General features: G+C 21.5%; 1 protein-coding gene across 1 annotated transcript; it reads right to left on the bottom strand.

Moving 5' to 3' along the window:
* Window positions 1-8986: 8986 nt before the first annotated feature.
* Window positions 8987-12882, bottom strand: LOC128953044 (LIM domain only protein 3-like). The gene is made up of 5 exons (XM_054298542.1): window positions 12123-12882; window positions 10719-10795; window positions 10112-10158; window positions 9619-9824; window positions 8987-9122 (listed from the first exon to the last, which is right to left on the bottom strand). Exons 1-5 carry the CDS (start codon window positions 12314-12316, stop codon window positions 9086-9088), a joined length of 561 nt encoding a protein of 186 aa, XP_054154517.1. The 5' UTR covers window positions 12317-12882; the 3' UTR covers window positions 8987-9085.
* Between the last annotated feature and the right edge of the window lie 8611 nt (window positions 12883-21493).

Raw genomic sequence — 21493 nt, 5'->3', positions numbered from 1 at the left:
TTGGTTAATACAATTAATACAACATTACAAACAAATGTTTATATATTTATAGAAATTCATTAAAACAGATTTATAAATTATTTATTTTTGTCGTTAAATATTATAAAGAAAGTGAATAAAAAAAACTAAAATATTGTTTAAAAAGTTTGAAAATATATATACTAAAAATGCTGTGTCTAAGTTATTGAATGTTTTTTTTAATAAAAAACATTTAATAAACATTTAATATAGTTAAACCAAATTTAAATTTTATTTAATGTAAAAATAATTTTGTAAATTATAGGGTGTGTTAAGTGAACGCCACTTAAAAAGCTAAGACTTGAGTTCACTTGTATTCCTAATCTTTACTCATAAGACATAAATTTTATTTTATTTTTTGGAAAGTTATGTAAGAATGAGAGTAAACGCGTAATATATCTAATCTAAAAAAAATTTTTGTTCACAAAAATATATAAAACATAGAAAATGAATGTTAGCCTAAAATATAGTTAAAAGAAAGACATTGAGAAAAATTTGAAATTTTTGCTCAATTCTCTCTCTCTCTCTCTCTCTCTCTCTCTCTAGTTGTATAAAAACACATTATATAACACTAAAACTTTCACATAAAAATAGTCAACAATTTGTGTTTTGCTGAGAAAAAATGAAATTAGAGTTAACTCTCACAATGTTTTGATGCTATTTGTTATATAAAATATCAATTACAGAAGCACTGGCAGCTTAAGTCTTGAGACATATGCAACACACTGATGAACAACATAATAGTCCATAACGACTACCAGTGCACACCAGTAGTTCACTATTGGGCTATAAGTGCCGCTAAAAAGTCTACTGATTTTTCAGCAAATAATCGTTAATTCAATTCGCGGATCATTAGGCAAAAAATACTACATTTCTTACACTTTTATACACACTTTCACTTATATAATGTTAACTATAATTTACTATTAAGTCAATCCAATCTTACAATCTCTGTCTCTCTATCTGTCTATTTGTCATTTTTCCCACTCATCTTATTACTTACTCACTAACACACACACAAATACACACTCACTCACTCACTCACTCACTCACTCACTCACTCACTCACTCACTCACTCACTCACTCACTCACTCACTCACTCACTCACTCACTCACTCACTCACTCACTCACTCACTCACTCACTCACTCACTCACTCACTCACTCACTCACTCACTCACTCACTCACTCACTCACTCACTCACTCACTCACTCACTCACTCACTCACTCACTCACTCACTCACTCACTCACTCACTCACTCACTCACTCACTCACTCACTTACTTACTCACTCAATCTCTCATTTACTAAATTGAATCACTAACTCAGTATCGCTTAAAACAATTAAAAAAAACTTCAATGATATTTACAATTATTGTTAATAAAGTAGTAAAAACTTAGTTTCTTAACTTATGTATAACTGAAATATTGTATAAATATAATATTTTAATATGTTTATCAATTAAATTTTGTCAAAAATTTTAGTTTTTTTAACATTAATTATAGTTCTTTTTAATTGAAAACAAACTAAATTAGTTACGAATATTATATAACATTGTCAGAGCAAACTTGAACTATAAATAAATTTTAAAACTTAAAAAATGTTAACCAATATTATTTCTATTGACAATTTTATTTAAATTTTATGATGATTTATCCAAATCTAAAATCAAAATTTAATAATTACCCCAAAAATATAAGCCCACAAATATACACATATATTTCATACAACAAACTGTAGAAATACGTTGAATATTCTATTCAATTATTAGTACTATTTTTACTAATATTTAAATATTTTTCTTAATAAATATTAACTATAATTTTTCAAAGTTGTGATTTTATTACATATTTACACAATATTAAATATAAGAAAATAGTCTATTGTGTAAAATAAAAAACTTATTTTGAATAAATATTTATTTTTAATGTATTTAAAAGTCACAATAATAAAATCAAGAGATGTTTGTCAAAATTATATAATAAAATTATAAGTTAGTTTGACTGAAAATTTTTAAACGTTAACTTTTGACATTTAAAAATATGACAATTTCTACATAATAACACTATAATAATTACATAGAAATAATACTTGTTTTTAAAACAAATATTAATTTAAGATTAAAGTACTATTTAGAGATATTAATATATATATATATATAAATTTATTAAATAAATTAAATTAAATAAAATGCTTTTTTGTAATTAAAATCTAATTAAAAATAATTATCAAATAAAAAATTATCTTTTAAAAATTCCAAAAATGTTAAATAATTAATTTATTTTTTATATTAAGATATGTTTTTTATAAAGCAAATTATTACGGAATAATTATAAAAATAATAAAAAAGTATTATAATAGTTATTGCTAAAAATACTTTAAATAATTAAAATAAATATAATTATTGAATAAAACTTTAAGTGATCTCATGATTAGACATTAGTTTATTATATATTAAATAAAATTATTTTATGACTTATTTCTAATTTTAATTTGTTTAATCTTATAATTAATCATTTTTAATATTATAAATAAAACAATTTCCCATAAGAAATATGCGTATATTTAGTCACATATCATATAATATCGTTAACTCTATTTCTATTATACGTTCAAACATAATGCTATATAACTTAATTGTAATAATATTTTTTGAATTTAATTTATAAAATATCTGATGATATTATCACATATAATAATCTACAAGTTTAGACAGATTTGACATTAATTCATTATTTTGTATTTTAGCTAAAATTGCAGTCAAAATTGTTTTTTAAATTGTTTATATATTTTATATACAGTATATTTAATACTCAACTAAAATAAATGTTCAATATTTATCTCTCACTTCAAATACTAATGTATGTATATTTGGAGATTAGTTTGCAAAAAATAAATTCATTAACTTATCTAAACGATTTAATTTAAAACATTTTATTATATACTTAACAAAAATAAATATTTTTATTTTTAGTAAAAAAATTACCAAAAAATACAGTAATTTTAACAAAGTTATATTTTATATTTTTGTTTATTATAATCTTCGCATAATTTTTTAAAAATGCTAAATAAAAACTATAAAAATTTATGTTTATATATAAAGTTATCGATTGAAATATGTTTTAATCTTTAGATTTTCTTGAAAATTAAGTTTCAAAACATTTATCAAATTGCTGTCAATAATAATGTCATCATCTTTCCTAAATCAGTCAATGATTAATAAGTTTTTGAATTTTTATAATAATAATAATAAACGCATACTGTAATCTTATTGTAAAACAATATATTGAATGGATATTTTTAATTTATACTTAAAAATTAAATTTAGTAGTGTATAAAATAAATGAGCAATTTTTTAAAAATTATTTGATTTATTCTTTTAAAAAAGTATAAGAATAATAAAACTTTGATAAAAGTTTTTTTTTATAAAAACAATTAATTTAAATATTTGTAAAAAAAACTTTATGTGAAATATATGTGTTTTTAATACTCTATCACTGCTTTACTTTTCTCCTCTCAACTGCAAAATCCTATCAAACAAACAACTCTTGCGATAAATTTGTTGATTAAACACAACTTTAAATAATTTATAACGTGTTTTATAATAGTCATAATTCATACTTGTTGTGTGAATAATAATTTTAATGACAAATTGTCTTACTTTGAAAAAATCAAAACTCAAATCAAAATTTCATCCCTTCATTGACTTCATTGACATGTTTTGCCATTTATTACACACTTTAATGGCATTAATGGCAATTCATTTATGTCGTGACTGATTTGCATAAAGCAGTATTATTAAAGTTTTTTTTAAATTACATATTTATAATAATATATAAGTTTTGAATTTTAAGCACATTTTAATGCATTAAAAGACTAACACCAATACAATTAATGACTGTTAAACTTTGAAATCATTTGTGTCTTATGCAGTATATGCTAAACTAACAACTTTTAAATAACTATTTTTATTATTTAAAGTTTTCTATTATAATTATAACAGTTTTTAATAAACAAGATTTAATTAAATTTACATATTTTTTATTAAACTTTTCGTTTATATAATTATAAAAATATTTTTAACTATTTTATATTTTGTGTACTATATTTTAACTAATAATATAAAATTTATTAATTGTACATTTAAAATTGTAAATTTGTTTGATAATTTAAAAATTATATTAGTAATACAAATATTATTCATAATAATTTGCATTTAAAATAATAGAAACCTTTTATAAATATTAAATAAATAATATAAATAAACCTTAAACACATAAATACGGTATATTATATCATATTGAAGTTACTGTATATAGTTTTTAAGATTTTAAAAATTAACACTATAATTTTGAATTTAAATGATTTATTAGCTAAGTTTAGCTAGTCAATTTTTAAAAATCAAATTTTCAATCACTTATTTTAATTAATAATATCACTATAAAATAACATTATTTTCAGTTATTGACATAGTTTTTGCAATATTTTTATTATTATAAGCATAAATATTATTGTATATATACGATATATGTACAGCATATATATATATAATATAATATAATGATAATTTGAATATTTAATAATAATGATTTTTACATTAAAATAATTTGTGATTACCCTTGGTAATGCCCAATTTATGGTTCAAAGCTAATTATTTTCTATTAAATTAAATAAACGCATAATAAAAATGCCTTAATTTTCTATTCATAGCATTTGATGTTTGGGTGGAGAAAAATCTCTTGATTTCTATTAAACTGAGTGCTCTATCAGTTAAATATACAATATTAACAATATTAGTATAAATATAATATTAATATTGAAAGTTTTACGTCCTATATTTAAGTAATGTTTTTTATATATAAATTACATATATTAATTATAAATTGACTGAAAAGCATATAATATATAAATATAATACAATACTAATGTACTGTACTAAACATTAAAACATTAAAAGTCATTTACTATTAATATACATGAAATGATGATAAGTTTTTTATTATTTGAGTACAGAGTACTGTAACTTGTTATATATAGTATGTTTAACATCACGTGATATTACATACCTGTGCTCTGTTAAATGTATGTTTAAATGCCATTATCAGATTGTGCCGATATAATAGACATTCATATTAAGCTCTCATCTCATGTCTGGGTGGAGTCAAGACACCAAAAATATATCAATTTTTTAAATGTTAATATACACTGTATTTGCCTTTTTATATTAGATTATAAATATATGTATAATATTTATAATATTTTATATAACTTTTTATCATATTAGCTGAAACGTGCTTTTCTTATAAAATTTTCATTTTCTTTATAACTGTTTTGGTTTAATATATTTATGGGTCATTTTATCCAATAGGAGCTTATTTTTATGGTCTCGTATTATATGACTTGAGTTTTAAAGTTAATACAATTGAATAGCATTACGGCATGAATTGGAAATTGCTATCAGAAATGTCCGATAAATCCAATCGATTGAATGCAATGCAGTGTTTGAGCGCAAAGAAAATACATAAAAATTTTCATTTATTGCTTAAATCTAAACAAATTGATTTCAAAATTGCCTTTTGTTTTATGTTAATATTAAATTTTACATATAAATTGCAAATGTTTGTAAAAGAAAATGCATTAAATTTATTGCTATAATATTATTAAAATAATTTAAACAAATTTTTAAATTTATTTAGTCAAAATGACTTTTTAAAATATCAAATTTTTATAAAAATATTTATAGTATTAATTAATAAAATAAATTTTTAAAATTTAAATTTAATGCAAATTTTACAGTAATATCAATTAAAAGTTGTTAAAATTGATTTAATTAGATAAAATTATTAGTAAGCATTTTATATATTCAATCACTATTTTTGTTTGTTTACAACATTTAATAAGACAGTCGTGTCTGATGAGAGCCGACCCCATAATGTATGTCCTAATCATCAGTTGTGATGTTATGTCGGGAATTCATTTGACGGCACCGTCTGATAGATTGTGAGTGCAATGAATGTCCCAAAAGGGCTTTTAAAGCATTATATAAGAGAAGTGACCCCAAAGTGACTACAAATTGCCTCCAAATGGTCTCATTAGCGCTTCTATAGACTTATCTATCGGTTCACACACTTCTTGTATTTCCCACTGTTTATGGCTTTATATAAAATTTTATATATACTGTATATCATACATGTTTAGCACCATTTGGTCACTTCAATGACATTTGAATAATAAATAAATAAATCATTTTTAAATTAGAAAAAATTGTAACAAAAATTTAATATATTAAACTTTTTTAATATTTAATAAAATTTACAATATATAAATTATTGTATATTGTATATTGTAAAAATTTCATAAATTTTTTAATAAATTAAATATTAATTTCAGATATAGTTTTTGTCATTCAATTTTATAAATTTATTATATATTATTATAATAAAGAATTCTATTAAATATATATATATATAAAGCAAATAAAATTTAATATATAAATTATTTTTGCAACAAAAATATTTTATTAAATAAAATTAATATATTAATTCACATTTTTTATTAAATAGAATAAATAATATTTTATTTGATGAAATTTCAACAAAACGTTTGTTTTTCATTACAAAATTATGTTGAAATTCAAAAGTAACACTTAAAATTAGTTTAGAGGAAAGTATGTTTAAAAAATGAAAGGGAGAGAGAGAGAGAAAGAGAGAGAAAATAAATTAATTTTTGTGTCAAATTCATTCAAATCATAAAAATAATATTATATTATATTTGCTAAGATTTCTCTTATGAATGAATGACTGAATATCGGATGTGAAGCCAACCGGCGCTCAAATAACAGCACCAATAGGTCTCCCCGTTTGGCACACATATCATGAGAGGTTAGGGAAAAAGAGATTCAAATATTACTGTATATAATATATTTTATATCATTTCTATTTTATATATAAACACAATATATTAAATAAATATACGATATTTTATTAATATATGATATATTCAAATGTATTCATCTGTAATTTTAATACGGTTTCATTTCACACATATTTATTGTGTCTAATATATGATAATATAAATTGTATTATATATTTGCTGTTTTAATACAAATCTAATAATGAGTTCACATTTTAAATAAAAAATAAGACTCAAATGTAAACTAAAATAACATTTTATAAAATTTTGGTTTAAATGTTTTGAAATGCAGTGATTGTATTATATAAACTCTTTTTTAATATGTTTTCATTTCATTTGCATTTATAAATATAAAAGATAAATGAAATTCACTGATAATATTATAAATCGGGTTTCTCTTTGTATTGTTGTTATTATTAACTTTATTTTTATTTCAAATTTAATTTAATTTTTTATTTTCATTTAAACCTTTTTTTATATAAAAAAGAGTTTTGTTAGAAAAATATTTTCTTTAATAATAATAATGGTTTACACAATATATTTAATATACCCAAGTCTTTCATGTGTTAAGTATTAGATTAAAGATTTATATTTAATATAAAATTTCATATAACGACGTGAACAACAAATATTAATCAAAATAATGCAAATTTAAAGTCATTAACAAAAAAATTGAATTTTTATTATATATATTACTTTATTGATTCAAATTATTTTTATTAGATTTATATCCAAAATGTAACTCAAATACCATATGTGTACAAATATTTTTTTGCTAACATTGCAGTCAACTTATAAATCAATAAGTAATATACAAATATTTTTGTTGTTCAATACAATAATTGTTATAAAATAAGATTTATATTTCACGGAATCAGCAAAAATAGTATTGTTTTGCAGTGAATGCAGTCATTGAGTGTTACATTGCATGTCATATATATTGTGTATATAAATCTTATATAAATTCTGGTTGTTTGGCACTAACACTACTATACAGTACTAACACTACCCGTCTATAGCTGTCGCCATTTGTTTGGCCAAAACTATTATTATATAATATCATATTATATAATACATTATATGTTTCACATTTAACAATAACTGAAAGGAGAAAGAAGTGCTATTCAAGTGACAATAATATTGGTGTCAATAATCTGGAGATCGCAATAACGCAATAAATGGATACTAAGGAGAGAGAGAGAGAGAGAGAGAGAGAGAGAGAGAGAGAGGCTAACAGTTTTATAGTAGGAAATATATGTTTGTCTGCATTGCGTATAAATAAACAGCCAAATAGTCATAACCAAACTAATATCCAAAATAATAACCAAACATAAGATTATGAGTTTAAGCGTCATTTCAATAATCGTATGTTTTATATATATTAAAAGACAACTTAAAAATGCTTAACCAATGTATATACAAAAATTGATTTCATTTAAAGGCAAAAAACTTCGTATATTTGTGTAATTTTGGCGTTAAATTTACAGCATTATGTCATGTATTGATTCTTTCTCTTTCTTTCTCTCTCTCTCTCTCTCTCTCTCTCTCTCTCTCTCTGTGTGTGTGTGTTATTTTGTTGAATTGCACTAAAATTAGCAAAACATTTACAGATAGTATTTGAAAATATTTTGAAACAAATGATTACTAACCATATGTTTTATTTTAAAATACTAATCCGTTTTCAAATATATAATAACAAAATCCAAAATATATGTTTTTTATCAAAATAATGTTATTAAATATACAAATTACTATAATATTTTTGATAATTATTTTTATTAAATTTTATTTGTTATTTTATTATTATTGTAGGGCATATTTAATAAAAAAAAAGTTATTTACAGAATAAAAACGTTGAAATAAAAGACAAGTTTTTCGATTAAATTACTTTTGTCAAAAAATTTACATTTAATAAAATTATATATATATATATACCGATTTATACCGGTATTTCATTATTAATACAAGATTTTCAATAATAATAATAAGTGAATGACATTTTATTATAGTGTATATAAATTTATATAATTATAATTTATATAATACAAGAATCGGTCTATTAGTTGTATTGCCTTTTATTTAGAGGTATAACCATATAATACCTGAGCAAAGGCTGTCACTGTCTCTTTGTTTGCAGCAATCGTTGCCTTTATTTATAAGGCCTGTCTTTTCTTCTTCATTGATGTTTGTCTGAGAAAATTAATCAAAAGTTTTAATATTTTTGTCATCAACTTATAATACATTATAATAAATCAACAAAAAGTAATCTTTTCATTATCACAGTCTCTCAAAAAAACTTAAATGCAATTTAAAGGGAGAGACAACACAACTAATACAGCAATTGATGATTATGTCTAAGCTTTTTAATAGTAATAAAATAACAAAAAAGTGCTTAAATAAATGTTTCTTCAATTTATTTTTTTTATAAAAATTATCAAATACTTATAATTAATTTTTCATTTTGTCTTTTGTTATAACTTAACAAAACTCTATTAATATAAGTTTTTAAATGCAATCCCCACCTAAATGTCGCCTATTTATAACTGTTTAAAAGTTTTTTATACAAATAAATATCAAATTTTTCTTAAAAATTATTATTTACAAATGTTTGACTTTATAACTAACTATAGACATCGTTTTAATAATTTGAATTACAACAAAATTACTAAAATAAAAATATAACTACCGATTTGTATCAAGTGGTGAGTCACCGCTGGCATAGCCGGCATCACCGGTGCCATCGCACACATCGACCAATTCCTGGACCTGTCTTTTAATGCGATCCAGACTTGACTTTTGGTTGACGTTTGTATAGTCGATCCTTTCCTCGTAATCATATTCACACAAAACCTTATTGTCATATAAGTAGAAGCGGTCGCCCACACAAAACCTCTATTCATTTTCAATCAAATTATTTAATCAAACAAAAACAAAATACAATCACTTTACTATTCAATATAATTACATTTATATATTTTATTGCTACTTTATATCATATATAATATCTATACAGTATATATATAATATTTAATTAATAAATAAATACCAATTATAATAGATTCATATTAATCTAATATGTAATTATTATCTTAGATTTAGTGTATAAATAAAAGTATTTTACTATTTTTATAATTAATAAAATAAAACTATTAATTCATAGAAAATCAATTAATACATACATGAGAACAGGCCTCACATTTGAAGCACTCTAAATGATATACGTTTCCTATTGATAAACAAATATAATAATTATAATTAAATAATTGCTAAAATAGACAAATTAATTAATTTTATTTAATATTTTGCTTTTCTAAGCATTTAAAACTATAATAAATGTCAATCTTTTACAAATGTTTCAAAATAATATAAACCAATCATAATAATTATATTTATATACTGTATTATATAAACTTGATAATTAGAGCACTTTATTACTTTTTAAAAAAAAACAAATAAGTTATTTTTACGAAATTAACATAAAAAGTATATATTTTTATATTAAAATTTATATTAAATTATAAAAACCAATATTATTTATTAACTCTATAAAGCATTTCAATATTTTTTAAAAATCTTATTAAATTTCATATATATTATATTTCCATAATTTAAAATAATATTGTGAGCAATAATTTCTTATTTTATCAGTTTGTAGTAATAAAAAAATATATCAATTAAATCTTCATGTTTCAAATAAAATCGTTTATATAGTAATATGAATATATTTCTTTAAAAATAAATTAAAAACTAAATTAAAAATTTGATGTAATATGAGATGAGACATACCTCTGGCTCTCATAACCATTTCAAACGCCGGTATCTGTTTATTACAGGTCGAGCAAAGACCTGTCACACCAAACATCCTATAAAATAAATATCAAATATTTTTATATATCATATGACTGCTGAATATATTGCAAATTATTGATTTTTACTAATACTCATGTATTAGTTTGTAAATAAAAATTGACAAAATTCTCTTTTATAAAAAAATGTATTATATTGTTAAATATAAATAAAATTTATCTAAATCATACATTTATTTCATTGACATTTGTACTCAAATTTTAGTTGTACAGTAAATTGCATGTAATTGCTTAATGTATATATTGCAAGTTGTGTCAGTTAATTTAACAGTTAATACAGTATAATCTTTCCTATTTTCATAATAACCATAAATAGTAACTGAAAAAGTAATGTATGATTTGCTACCATATAATGCAGACATTTATTTTTTATATATAAATAAATGTCACAATAGTATTTTTATTTTATTAAACATACAGTTAATCATTATACTATTAAAAGTTTATAAAAAACTAATTTTAAAAACTTGATTTTCTTCATGTATTTCAAATATGCGCTCTGAAGAAAATTATAAGCAAATAATAATAATTTATTCATTTATAAATTAAAATACAATTAAAATAATCAATGAGTTTTATTTATCTACAATAACTATAAATAATAAATAAATAAAATTTAATGCAGCCTATATTATTACTAAATATATAAATATAATTGTTTTTAAACCATAATTTTAAAGTTTTATATTTATTAAACAAATTTAATTAAACGAAAAAAATTAAATACGAAACAGACATATAATTTAAATATATGTATAAATATTAAATTTTCCCTTCAATTCAGTAAATGATCGGAAATGGTGTCGGTTTAGGCATTGTATTACAAAAATACCGCTTCGGTTCACATTTGATAACATATTATTTAAAAACATATACTCCTATAACTAATAATTATGTGAAACAATACAACAAAAAATATTAAATAATATAATAGTACATGTTATCTAATATAATATATAATATATATATATTCAATTCAACTGTATAAATAAGGCAATTCATGTTAACATTACATTTGAAACTAAAAAAAAACAATAATAAAACTAAAACACTAAACACAACACAACAAACAAATTTGATTATTTTAAGCAACATTTATCATATAATTTATATTTCGGTACAAAATTAGATTTGCAAACAATTTGCAATATTTTCACATAACATTTACATATATAATATATAACTTATAAATATATAGTAAAAGGTTTGAGAGATTCAGTGTATGTATGTATATATTATAGTGAAAGTAAGGGAAACGTTTGAATACATTAAAAATGATTTGAGGAAAAAGTTAAGTAAAAAGTGTGGTTATGTTGAGTCATACCTGAGATAATCGCGTTTACAAAGTATAAGATTAGCTTTAGTGAAGAGTGTGGACCCGACTTCACCCAAACGACAGTCACAACAAACACATTTGAGACAGTCTTCATGCCAGAGCTGATCCAATGCTTTCAATAGATACCGTTCCCGTATAGCCTTATGACAGGCCGCACATTCGGCTACAGTGTTGGCCGACATGACTAATAGCAACAATAGTGACCAACTGTTATACTGTTTATATCATATCATTAATATCACTATTATATCAAACTATGGACTTTTGACTATTATTTTTACAGTTACTCTATGTGTCAGTCAGTGCCGTATGTAATGTGCAATCAATGAGTGTTTAATGTGCCGTATATTGCATTATATTGTATTGCATTTATTAAACAGCACTTCGCCTGCAATGCAAAGATATGAGGATTAGGGAGATTGAGATCACTGTTTCACTCACACAGCTATGTATCAAATGCTTGACACTAACTGTGCGCTAACTCATAGAGTCTCATACAGAACGGCACCGACGGCTGACTTCTACTGAAGGCTAGAGTCGATGCAACAGCACTACCAGTGCTGACAGACATACGGACTGACACACAGACGCAGTGCAGCACTTGGATGGCCAACAGTGCAACAAATAACGTTAACTCAGTTGTCAGTTGGCATCACATTTGATTAGGTAAATCACATTTACATCAATACACATATTATAGTAGATATTCCACTACTGTTACTATTGTTACCACTTAGCCATCCCATAGCCCTCTCTTAACATTATTTTAATCAACAATACTATAGACTATAGTCTAATGTATATTAATAGTATACTATAGTATACTTTAGTCTACAGTTCTGTATATAAATCTATTGATTTCTATTGATAATATCTAAATGACTTTTATTCAAATAATATCAATTCAATACTGTAGTCAAGTTTTACTTACAGTAATACATTGAATACTACAGTATAATCAAAGTTAGATATCACTGAGTCATATAAAATAAATTATTATTTTCTATTTTTATTTAATAAATATATTAATTATAATACAATTAATTAAAATTTTAAAAATATGATATAAATGTTTGTGGAATTAAAAAATATAATTAACTTAATGTAGTTAATGTATTTACAATATACTGTATATATACTGTATATGTTTGTATAGCAATATTCTGCTATAAGTGTAATTGGATTTATAAATAAATTCATATAAAAAGCAGATGTTTGAGTGCAATATATAGTATAAGAGTCTATCAATTTGTTAGTATAGACACAATAAGGCATACAATAGATAGACTTTGGAGAGAATTGAGTGAAAATGTTTGTAATTTTGTCAGACAAGTCATCGATGGCTTAAAGGGAAGGCATGTCTGCGGAAATGTATAGTATATCACGATATATGAAATGAAATAAAATGAAATGAAACATACATTCAATGCTTTCAATTACGAGAGAGAGAGAGAGAGAGAGAGAGAGAGAGAGAGAGAGAGAGAGAGAGAGAGAGAGAGAGAGAGAGAGAAAGAGAGAGTCGACATTTGTGGTGGTATTGTTATATGAAAAGGTAAAATAGCTTATGTGTGCAAAACAGTACAACACTAGACTGAGTCACATCTAAATTGGCCGCTATTGACGATCTGTACTGATCCTAATCATATCAATACATGTTTGTTAGCACTGTTGGCATATATGACTGACACTCGGGGGACATTCATTTGTAGCACTTTTTTTGTCATACACTCGACTTAACAAAAACATAACGAGCTATAGCTATAACTATAAGTATACTACTTATACCGTATATATAATATATATAAATAAATATATATACAATATAAACTGGAAATTCATTTTGTGTCACTATTTTGGCACTTCTTGTTATGTATGGATACTGTCATAGATTATACAGTATGTGTGACAATGAGAAACTCACGCCAACCCAACCAACCGATGATACCAATCAATGCATTACTCATTTAATCCTTAGTTCCCTCTCTTTTAATCGGAGGATATAAAGGCCGTCATTTGGGTCATTGACGGGGGGTTTACGCAAACTATAATAAGTATAATATATATATACTTTTTTAAAGTTCTTATAGTTGAATGCAATTTCATTATAATTTAAAACCCCATTAAAAAAGTATATAAACTATTTGTTTTCAATGTATTGTATTTTAATTTAAAATATTTACAATAAGAACAACAAAAAAAAGATGAATTTATAATATTATTGATTAACTTATTTTAACTATCAGTTGTCCGACATATGACTGAACCCCAAGTCATTTATTTTTTAATACTCAGCATTTAATAGACTGTTTTTAATACAATTGGTTTTAATTTTGTTTCATTATTATTATTAGATGTGCTTTTCCTATGTTATCTCTATTTTATTATACAAATAGCAAAATGTGCTTTAATTGAAATCAACTAAACTTTTAATATAATTAAATAAAATCTATATATATAGAAACATCCGATGAATAGTCAGAAGAAACAAAATAACTACTTTTTGAGGGAATGGGAGACAGAATGTCTTTGTTGAACAATTGAAAGGAGAGGACAACAATATCTCAATCAATATGTGAATCCAAAGCCATTGCCTCTTAAATGGCAAACCAAGCAATACTCACTAAATCCTTACAATAGCTTTTCATTAAGAGGTACTTTTGAAGCTTACATACACATACACATACACATACACATACACATACACATACACATACACATACACATACACATACACATACACATACACATACACATACACATACACATACACATACACATACACATACACATACAGACATAAATACAATCAAAATAAACATTTGCTGAACACTATGGGCATTGACTACACTACCAGTTGATGCAAAGCTAATACACAATTCCCAGAGAGCGCACCCTTATATTGATATATAATTTTCAATTTGTTTAATGGTCTCTTTTAATTAATTGATTTTTCATTAAATATTGTTTCTGTTTTACAAATAATCAATATTATAATTTATAGTTTTTATTTTTAAATATAATTTATTGAACATTCTATAAAAATTATGATATATTCTTATTTTTTATCATTCATTATTTAATTTATTAAGAAATAAATATAACTTATAAGAAATCTATAATACTTTACAAAAAAAACTAATCATTATTATTAAGTCATTCATAAAGAAAATGTTTAATATTATATTTATATTATTAATGATTTGAAATACAAATTATAGTTTTATTTTTTATTGTCAAAAATTAAATGATAACTATAAATGAACAATAAAAATATTTGTCAATAATCAATGCATAAATATCATTATCGTTATAGAAAATATAGTTAAATGACATATTATTTTAATTATCAATCAAATAAATTGTTTGTTTATTTAACATTTTAGACATTTTATGTCATTATATAATTATATTGACTTTTGCTTTTTTTCTTTCATAATTTATAAAACATGTTTTACTTAAATTGCAATTCAAACGCACATAACTTATCAAAATATATTATAATTACTAATTTTATGAATATATCGTGCCTTAAAAAGTAAACATTAATTAACTTAAATTACATTAAATATAATTTATATATTATTAATGAAATAAAAAAGTTTTACGTAATTTTCTCTATTACAAAGTTTTTTAAAAAATTGTTGAAAATAATCAGTGAAGACGTGCTGTTAAAGTGCTTTTAAATGCAATGTTTGGCATTCATAGAGACTAATAAAATAAGACATTTAACATGATTTCTGTTTTAGTTTAAATGATTGATTGAATTACACGCCAATGCATTACTAAAATAGCTTTTCATTGCATACAAGTCCTTAAACACATACATCTAAACACTGACAATATTTATACATATATTACATATTTATTTCTAGTAATCGATTTATACTTCTTTTATGTAATTGTGTCTAACAATCATCCCTTTGGATAATATTATAATAACAACAACATCGACAACATTATTGTACATAATATTTATACAACTCATTAATACTCAAACCATTTACTAAATAAAAATAATTATAATAATAAATATAAATAAATTGAAAATTTATTTGATTAATAAAATGAGATTAATTTTTGTTGCTTTTTTCATTAAAAAAAATAATTTTTAAAATATATTTATTAAACTCCAAAACCCACGCTTTTATCAAACAATTTATATAATAATAAAGAAATATTTAATAAAAAAGAATCTATTTTTGTATCGTTAGATCAAACTTATGACAGGATTTCTATTGATATTTATGGACAAAAAACTTATATTTATTAACAATTGTATATAAGTTATAAGTTATAAAGACTATCCCTCTTTGAATTAACATTAAGTGTTTGAGTTTTATAATAATTGTATAACTCATTGGTTAATGTAATTACTGTTTGTATTTCTATTGACTATTGGATGCCATAAGAAGATTAAGTTTATATTAAATCATAGGGTTTGCCTTAACTATAATTGTGTACAAACCTTAACCTCAATCTCGAAAATATTGTTTTATTCAATCAATTATTTGTAATAATCATAAATCATAAACTAATCCAATATAAACTCCAATCCGCGCGCTCTCTCTCTCTCTCTCTCTCTCTCTCTCTCTCTCTATCTATCTATCTATCTATCTATCTATCTATATATATATATATATATATATATATATATATATATATATATATATATATATATATATATATATATATATATATATATATATCAAAGTATTTGTTACATTTGAAAAATTTAATTTAATGGTTATTATTTTATAACTAAATTTGTAAAAACAAATTATTAATAAATTCAATATATAGAGAGAGATATATTTAGAGAGAGAGAAAGAAAGAGAGAAAGAAAGAGAGAGAGAGAGAGAGAGAGAGAGAGAGAGTTTAATTAAAGAGAACTTCAATATAATGTGTTGCAAACACTGTCTAATTAAGCGAATGCAAGAGTGACTTACATTGAGTTCAATCTAATTAATACTTTTGGATTCAATTCAAATAATATTCTTTCAAATAATTTATCTCTATTTTGTTGATATTTTTTGTAACAAACATTTTGTGTAGATTTAACTTAATTTCATTTATTTCTCGTTTCAATTATTTTTCATTAATTGTAATTCACTCCAATAGACAAAATCCGGGCGACAATACCATTAAATGCAATTGAAATCAAATTATTTTTTATAGAAAGCAATAAAAATAAAACTTTATGTACAACTTTTATATTAGCTATTCTACGGGTTTATGAATGTAATAATAACATTGATTTTTTTTAATAAAATTATTAATTAAATGATAGATATGTTTTTGAAATATTATTTAATGTAGTATACAATGAGGACAACAGTAAAAACGAGAACATAAAAGACATAATTATTTAATGGTTTGGTATTTCAATGAAACAGTATTTGTATTTTTATATGAAATTAGTCTATTATGGATAGAATCTCAATCCAAGTAAATATACAATAGATTTAGATTAATATTAATACCACTAAATAATATATAATAGATACTGTATTATTAATGTTTTGAAAATACTGAAAATATTAATGTAATATTTTTTATAATCAGCAAACTTTAATAGTTTGCTTCTGGTAACTATATGTATTGTCTTATCAATTGATTTGTTAACTGACTATATTTTTTAAAAATTATTAAGATAATTAAATTATATTTTTATTAGTAAGTAAGTGAGTGGATAAGTGGGTGAGTAAAGGGAGTGTATAAATAGAAAGGTGGATAAATGGGTGAATAGTCAATGTATTGGGAAATTAGTGTTAGTTTTCTATGTAATAAAAGTTTATTCATTTAAAAGTATTTAATAAACTCAGGATATTTAGTAATTTCCTAACAAAATAATTTATTTGTTATTATTTAAATATAATTGAATTCAATATCTTTAGATTTTACAGTATAGTATTGTATTAGTTTATTTGTAAAATAAATAGTAATCTAAAATTTGTTTAAAATAAATTAGTAGCTAAACAAATATGTTGATGACAAAAATAATTTCAAATGTTTTATTTTAATCTATTCAAGAGATAAGTTATTTTACAAAAACGAGTCACACCTATTTTTCGAGCATTTTATTTTTAATACAGTATATACAGATTTTTCATTATACTTTATATTTGTTTATTAATAATAAATTAAAATTAAAAATTTACATTTAAATGTTAATTTATTTGATATTTATAATAAATATTTATTATATTAATATTAATTATTATATATAAAATATATTACATAATAGTTTAATTAATAGAGTATAAAATATTCTATTTTTTAATTAAAAGTAAAAGAAAGTTAATGACTGTAAGTCACGATATATTTTGGTTATTATTAATTTAATTTACTAAATAATTTATTTGTTAAAAAATTTAAATATCTAATAAAAAGTAATTTATCACTAATACAAAAATGATACTGTGATAATATTTATAATTAGTGACTTATAAAAATTAGTTTTTTTGCAATTTTTAATTATTTTAATGGCTAATTTTTTCTCAATTTATATTATATTTTTTATTTTATAATTTATTATATAATTGTGTGTTTTGTAGTTATATTAATTCTCAAACAGTAATATTTATTTTTAAATTTTAATTATTTATAACTGTGATTATTTTAATTATAAATTAATTTTATTTTACTTTAATTGATAGTATGGCGATATTTAGCAAATATTAATTTTTATCCATTTATAACAAAATTTTAAATAAGTCATGAAATCGTTAAATTGCTTCATTCATATAAATTAATTATATAATTTATTTATAATGATATTACAAAAAATACTAATTTAAATATTTAAATACTACTTTTATTCGACATTTTTTTAATTGAATTTTTATCATATTTATGACATATAAAATTTATTTAATTCTTAAATCAATCAAAATATAATAATTTTTTTATATTATAAATTTTGATTATGACTAAAATGGCAAAGGTTATTTTTATGAGGTTTTACTTTTAAATATAAGTAACTACAAGTATGTTAAGTAATATTAAAATTTACTATTATAATAACTGAATTATAATTGTTAACTTTTTATAAATTGATGAAAATTACATAAATAGAAGTTACAAAAACTATTTATATAGAAAATATTTGTAATAAACTATTTATTTTAATACTGCAAAAAGATTGCTAATAAAATATACAGTTAAAGACAGGCAAACTATGAAAGTTAAGCTCATAATAATTATAATTAAAGAAAACACTAAAATCATAAAACTAACTTATTTAATCTACTATTACTATTACTATTACTATTACTATTACTATTACTATTACTATTACTATTACTATTACTATTACTATTACTATTACTATTACTATTACTATTACTATTACTATTACTATTACTATTACTATTACTATTACTATTACTATTACTATTACTATTACTATTACTATTACTATTACTATTACTATTACTATTACTATTACTATTACTATTACTATTACTATTACTATTACTATTACTATTACTATTACTATTACTATTACTATTACTATTACTATTACTATTACTATTACTATTACTATTACTATTACTATTACTATTACTATTACTATTACTATTACTATTACTATTACTATTACTATTACTATTACTATTACTATTACTATTACTATTACTATTACTATTACTATTACTATTACTATTACTATTACTATTACTATTACTATTACTATTACTATTACTATTACTATTACTATTACTATTACTATTACTATTACTATTACTATTACTATTACTATTACTATTACTATTACTATTACTATTACTATTACTATTACTATTACTATTACTATTACTATTACTATTTACTATTTTATATGATATGTATTTTAAATATCATAAATTATTATTTTTATTTTGTATGTTATTTTATATAAAATTTTTGTATGTATATTAATCCCATTATCAGTATATATTTACTTAAGTATTTATATGTTAATATCCTAGAGTTGTCTGACTCTAATATTCAGATTAATAGAATCTAATAAATATTTGAAAACATTATAAATGAAATTAATATTAAATATAAATTAATTTTTTTTTGAAAAAACTAATATAAGGCTAAGTAAATTTATTTAAAAAACTTAAATTATAAGATTTTAAATCTTAAATATAAATAAAGTTTTTAATTTAATTCATATTAAAACATCAATAGTGTTGACATTTCATTATGAATATTGATATTTATTTAACTTTACAAAAACCATAAGGCGTGGTTCACATATTACGTTCGCACTTTTTAAGAAATCTAAACACCCTCCCTCCCCTATGTTCGCAATTGTTCGCATGTAGTCATTTAAAAAAATTACGTTCGCTTATCCCTAACCGCTACCCCCCCCCCCCCCCCATCACAAGAAATAAGATATTATCTAAATGCGAACGTTCTTTAAGTCTCTACCCCTCTCCTACCCTTCGTTCGCAAAAGTTCGCTTTGGCTAACCCCCCTCCCCTCCCCTCAAGGAGTCATCTATTTGGTGAACATAATATATAACGAGTCGTTTGAATTGTTAATAAAATTTTGAAAAATTATTTTTAATTGTTTTCGTTTATATTAATTTTATATCAGTGGTAATATAATAATCGATAAATTATAATTTATGAGTTAAACCTTTATAAAAATTAAAACATAATTATAAACTAATAATAATACAAATTAAATATTTTTATATATTAATAGGTAGAATAAATAACGTTTATTTAATCAAAAAAGTTATCATTGATAACACTAATTGCAGTTTACTGTTCTATTTAATGAAATACTATTTGTTATAATTTTATATAATTATAACAGTTTTTATGTAATGTTATTTTATAATAAAAAAGTAAAATTTATATAAAAATTATTTAATGAAAAAATTTCTAAAATATGTTTATGGTAAATTTATTAGAAATTTTCTATTTACTTATTTATAAAAACAACATTCTTTTTCAAATAAAATCATTACTTTTGTTTTCATTTAAAGTTTATTATTATAACAATATTTTATTTTTTCATTATTTTGTTATTTATTCTCAATAATAATTATTATTTTTATTTTTGAAAATATTAATATTTATTAGTTACTTTAAATTCTGTTTATCAATAAAATTTAATTTTTTATATAGATATATAAATATTTTAATAAAATTAAATTCAAAAAAGTTAATTTAAAATTAATTTAAATATTTAAATTTTATTATAAAAAAATAGTTGAAATATTATAAAAACTACAAAAATTGTGTTCATTTGTTGAGTTGCCTTACAATCCAATTATTATTCAAATCTTATTATACATTGAATTACTTTATTTTTCTTCTATTCTCTCAAAATTGATTACTCGACACAAACAGTAATTT

The sequence above is a fragment of the Oppia nitens genome, unplaced genomic scaffold (genome assembly GCF_028296485.1).
Source record: "Oppia nitens isolate AA-2021 unplaced genomic scaffold, nextdenovo-longstitch-racon4-pilon3 scaffold1_pilon_pilon_pilon, whole genome shotgun sequence".
Classification (NCBI taxonomy): domain Eukaryota; kingdom Metazoa; phylum Arthropoda; class Arachnida; order Sarcoptiformes; family Oppiidae; genus Oppia; species Oppia nitens.
Note: the sequence above shows the minus strand (reverse complement) of the source record. Positions and strands in the feature narration are given on the sequence as shown.

Coding starts and splice junctions, on each gene's coding strand:
- LOC128953044 (XM_054298542.1), bottom strand. CDS start 12,316: ATGTCGGCCAACACTGTAGCCGAATGTGCGGCCTGTCATAAGGCTATA. Junction 10,796..12,122: donor TGTAAACGCGATTATCTCAG/GTATGACTCAAC, acceptor TTTATTTTATAG/GATGTTTGGTGTGACAGGTC. Junction 9,825..10,111: donor AATGTGAGGCCTGTTCTCAT/GTATGTATTAAT, acceptor GAAAATGAATAG/AGGTTTTGTGTGGGCGACCG.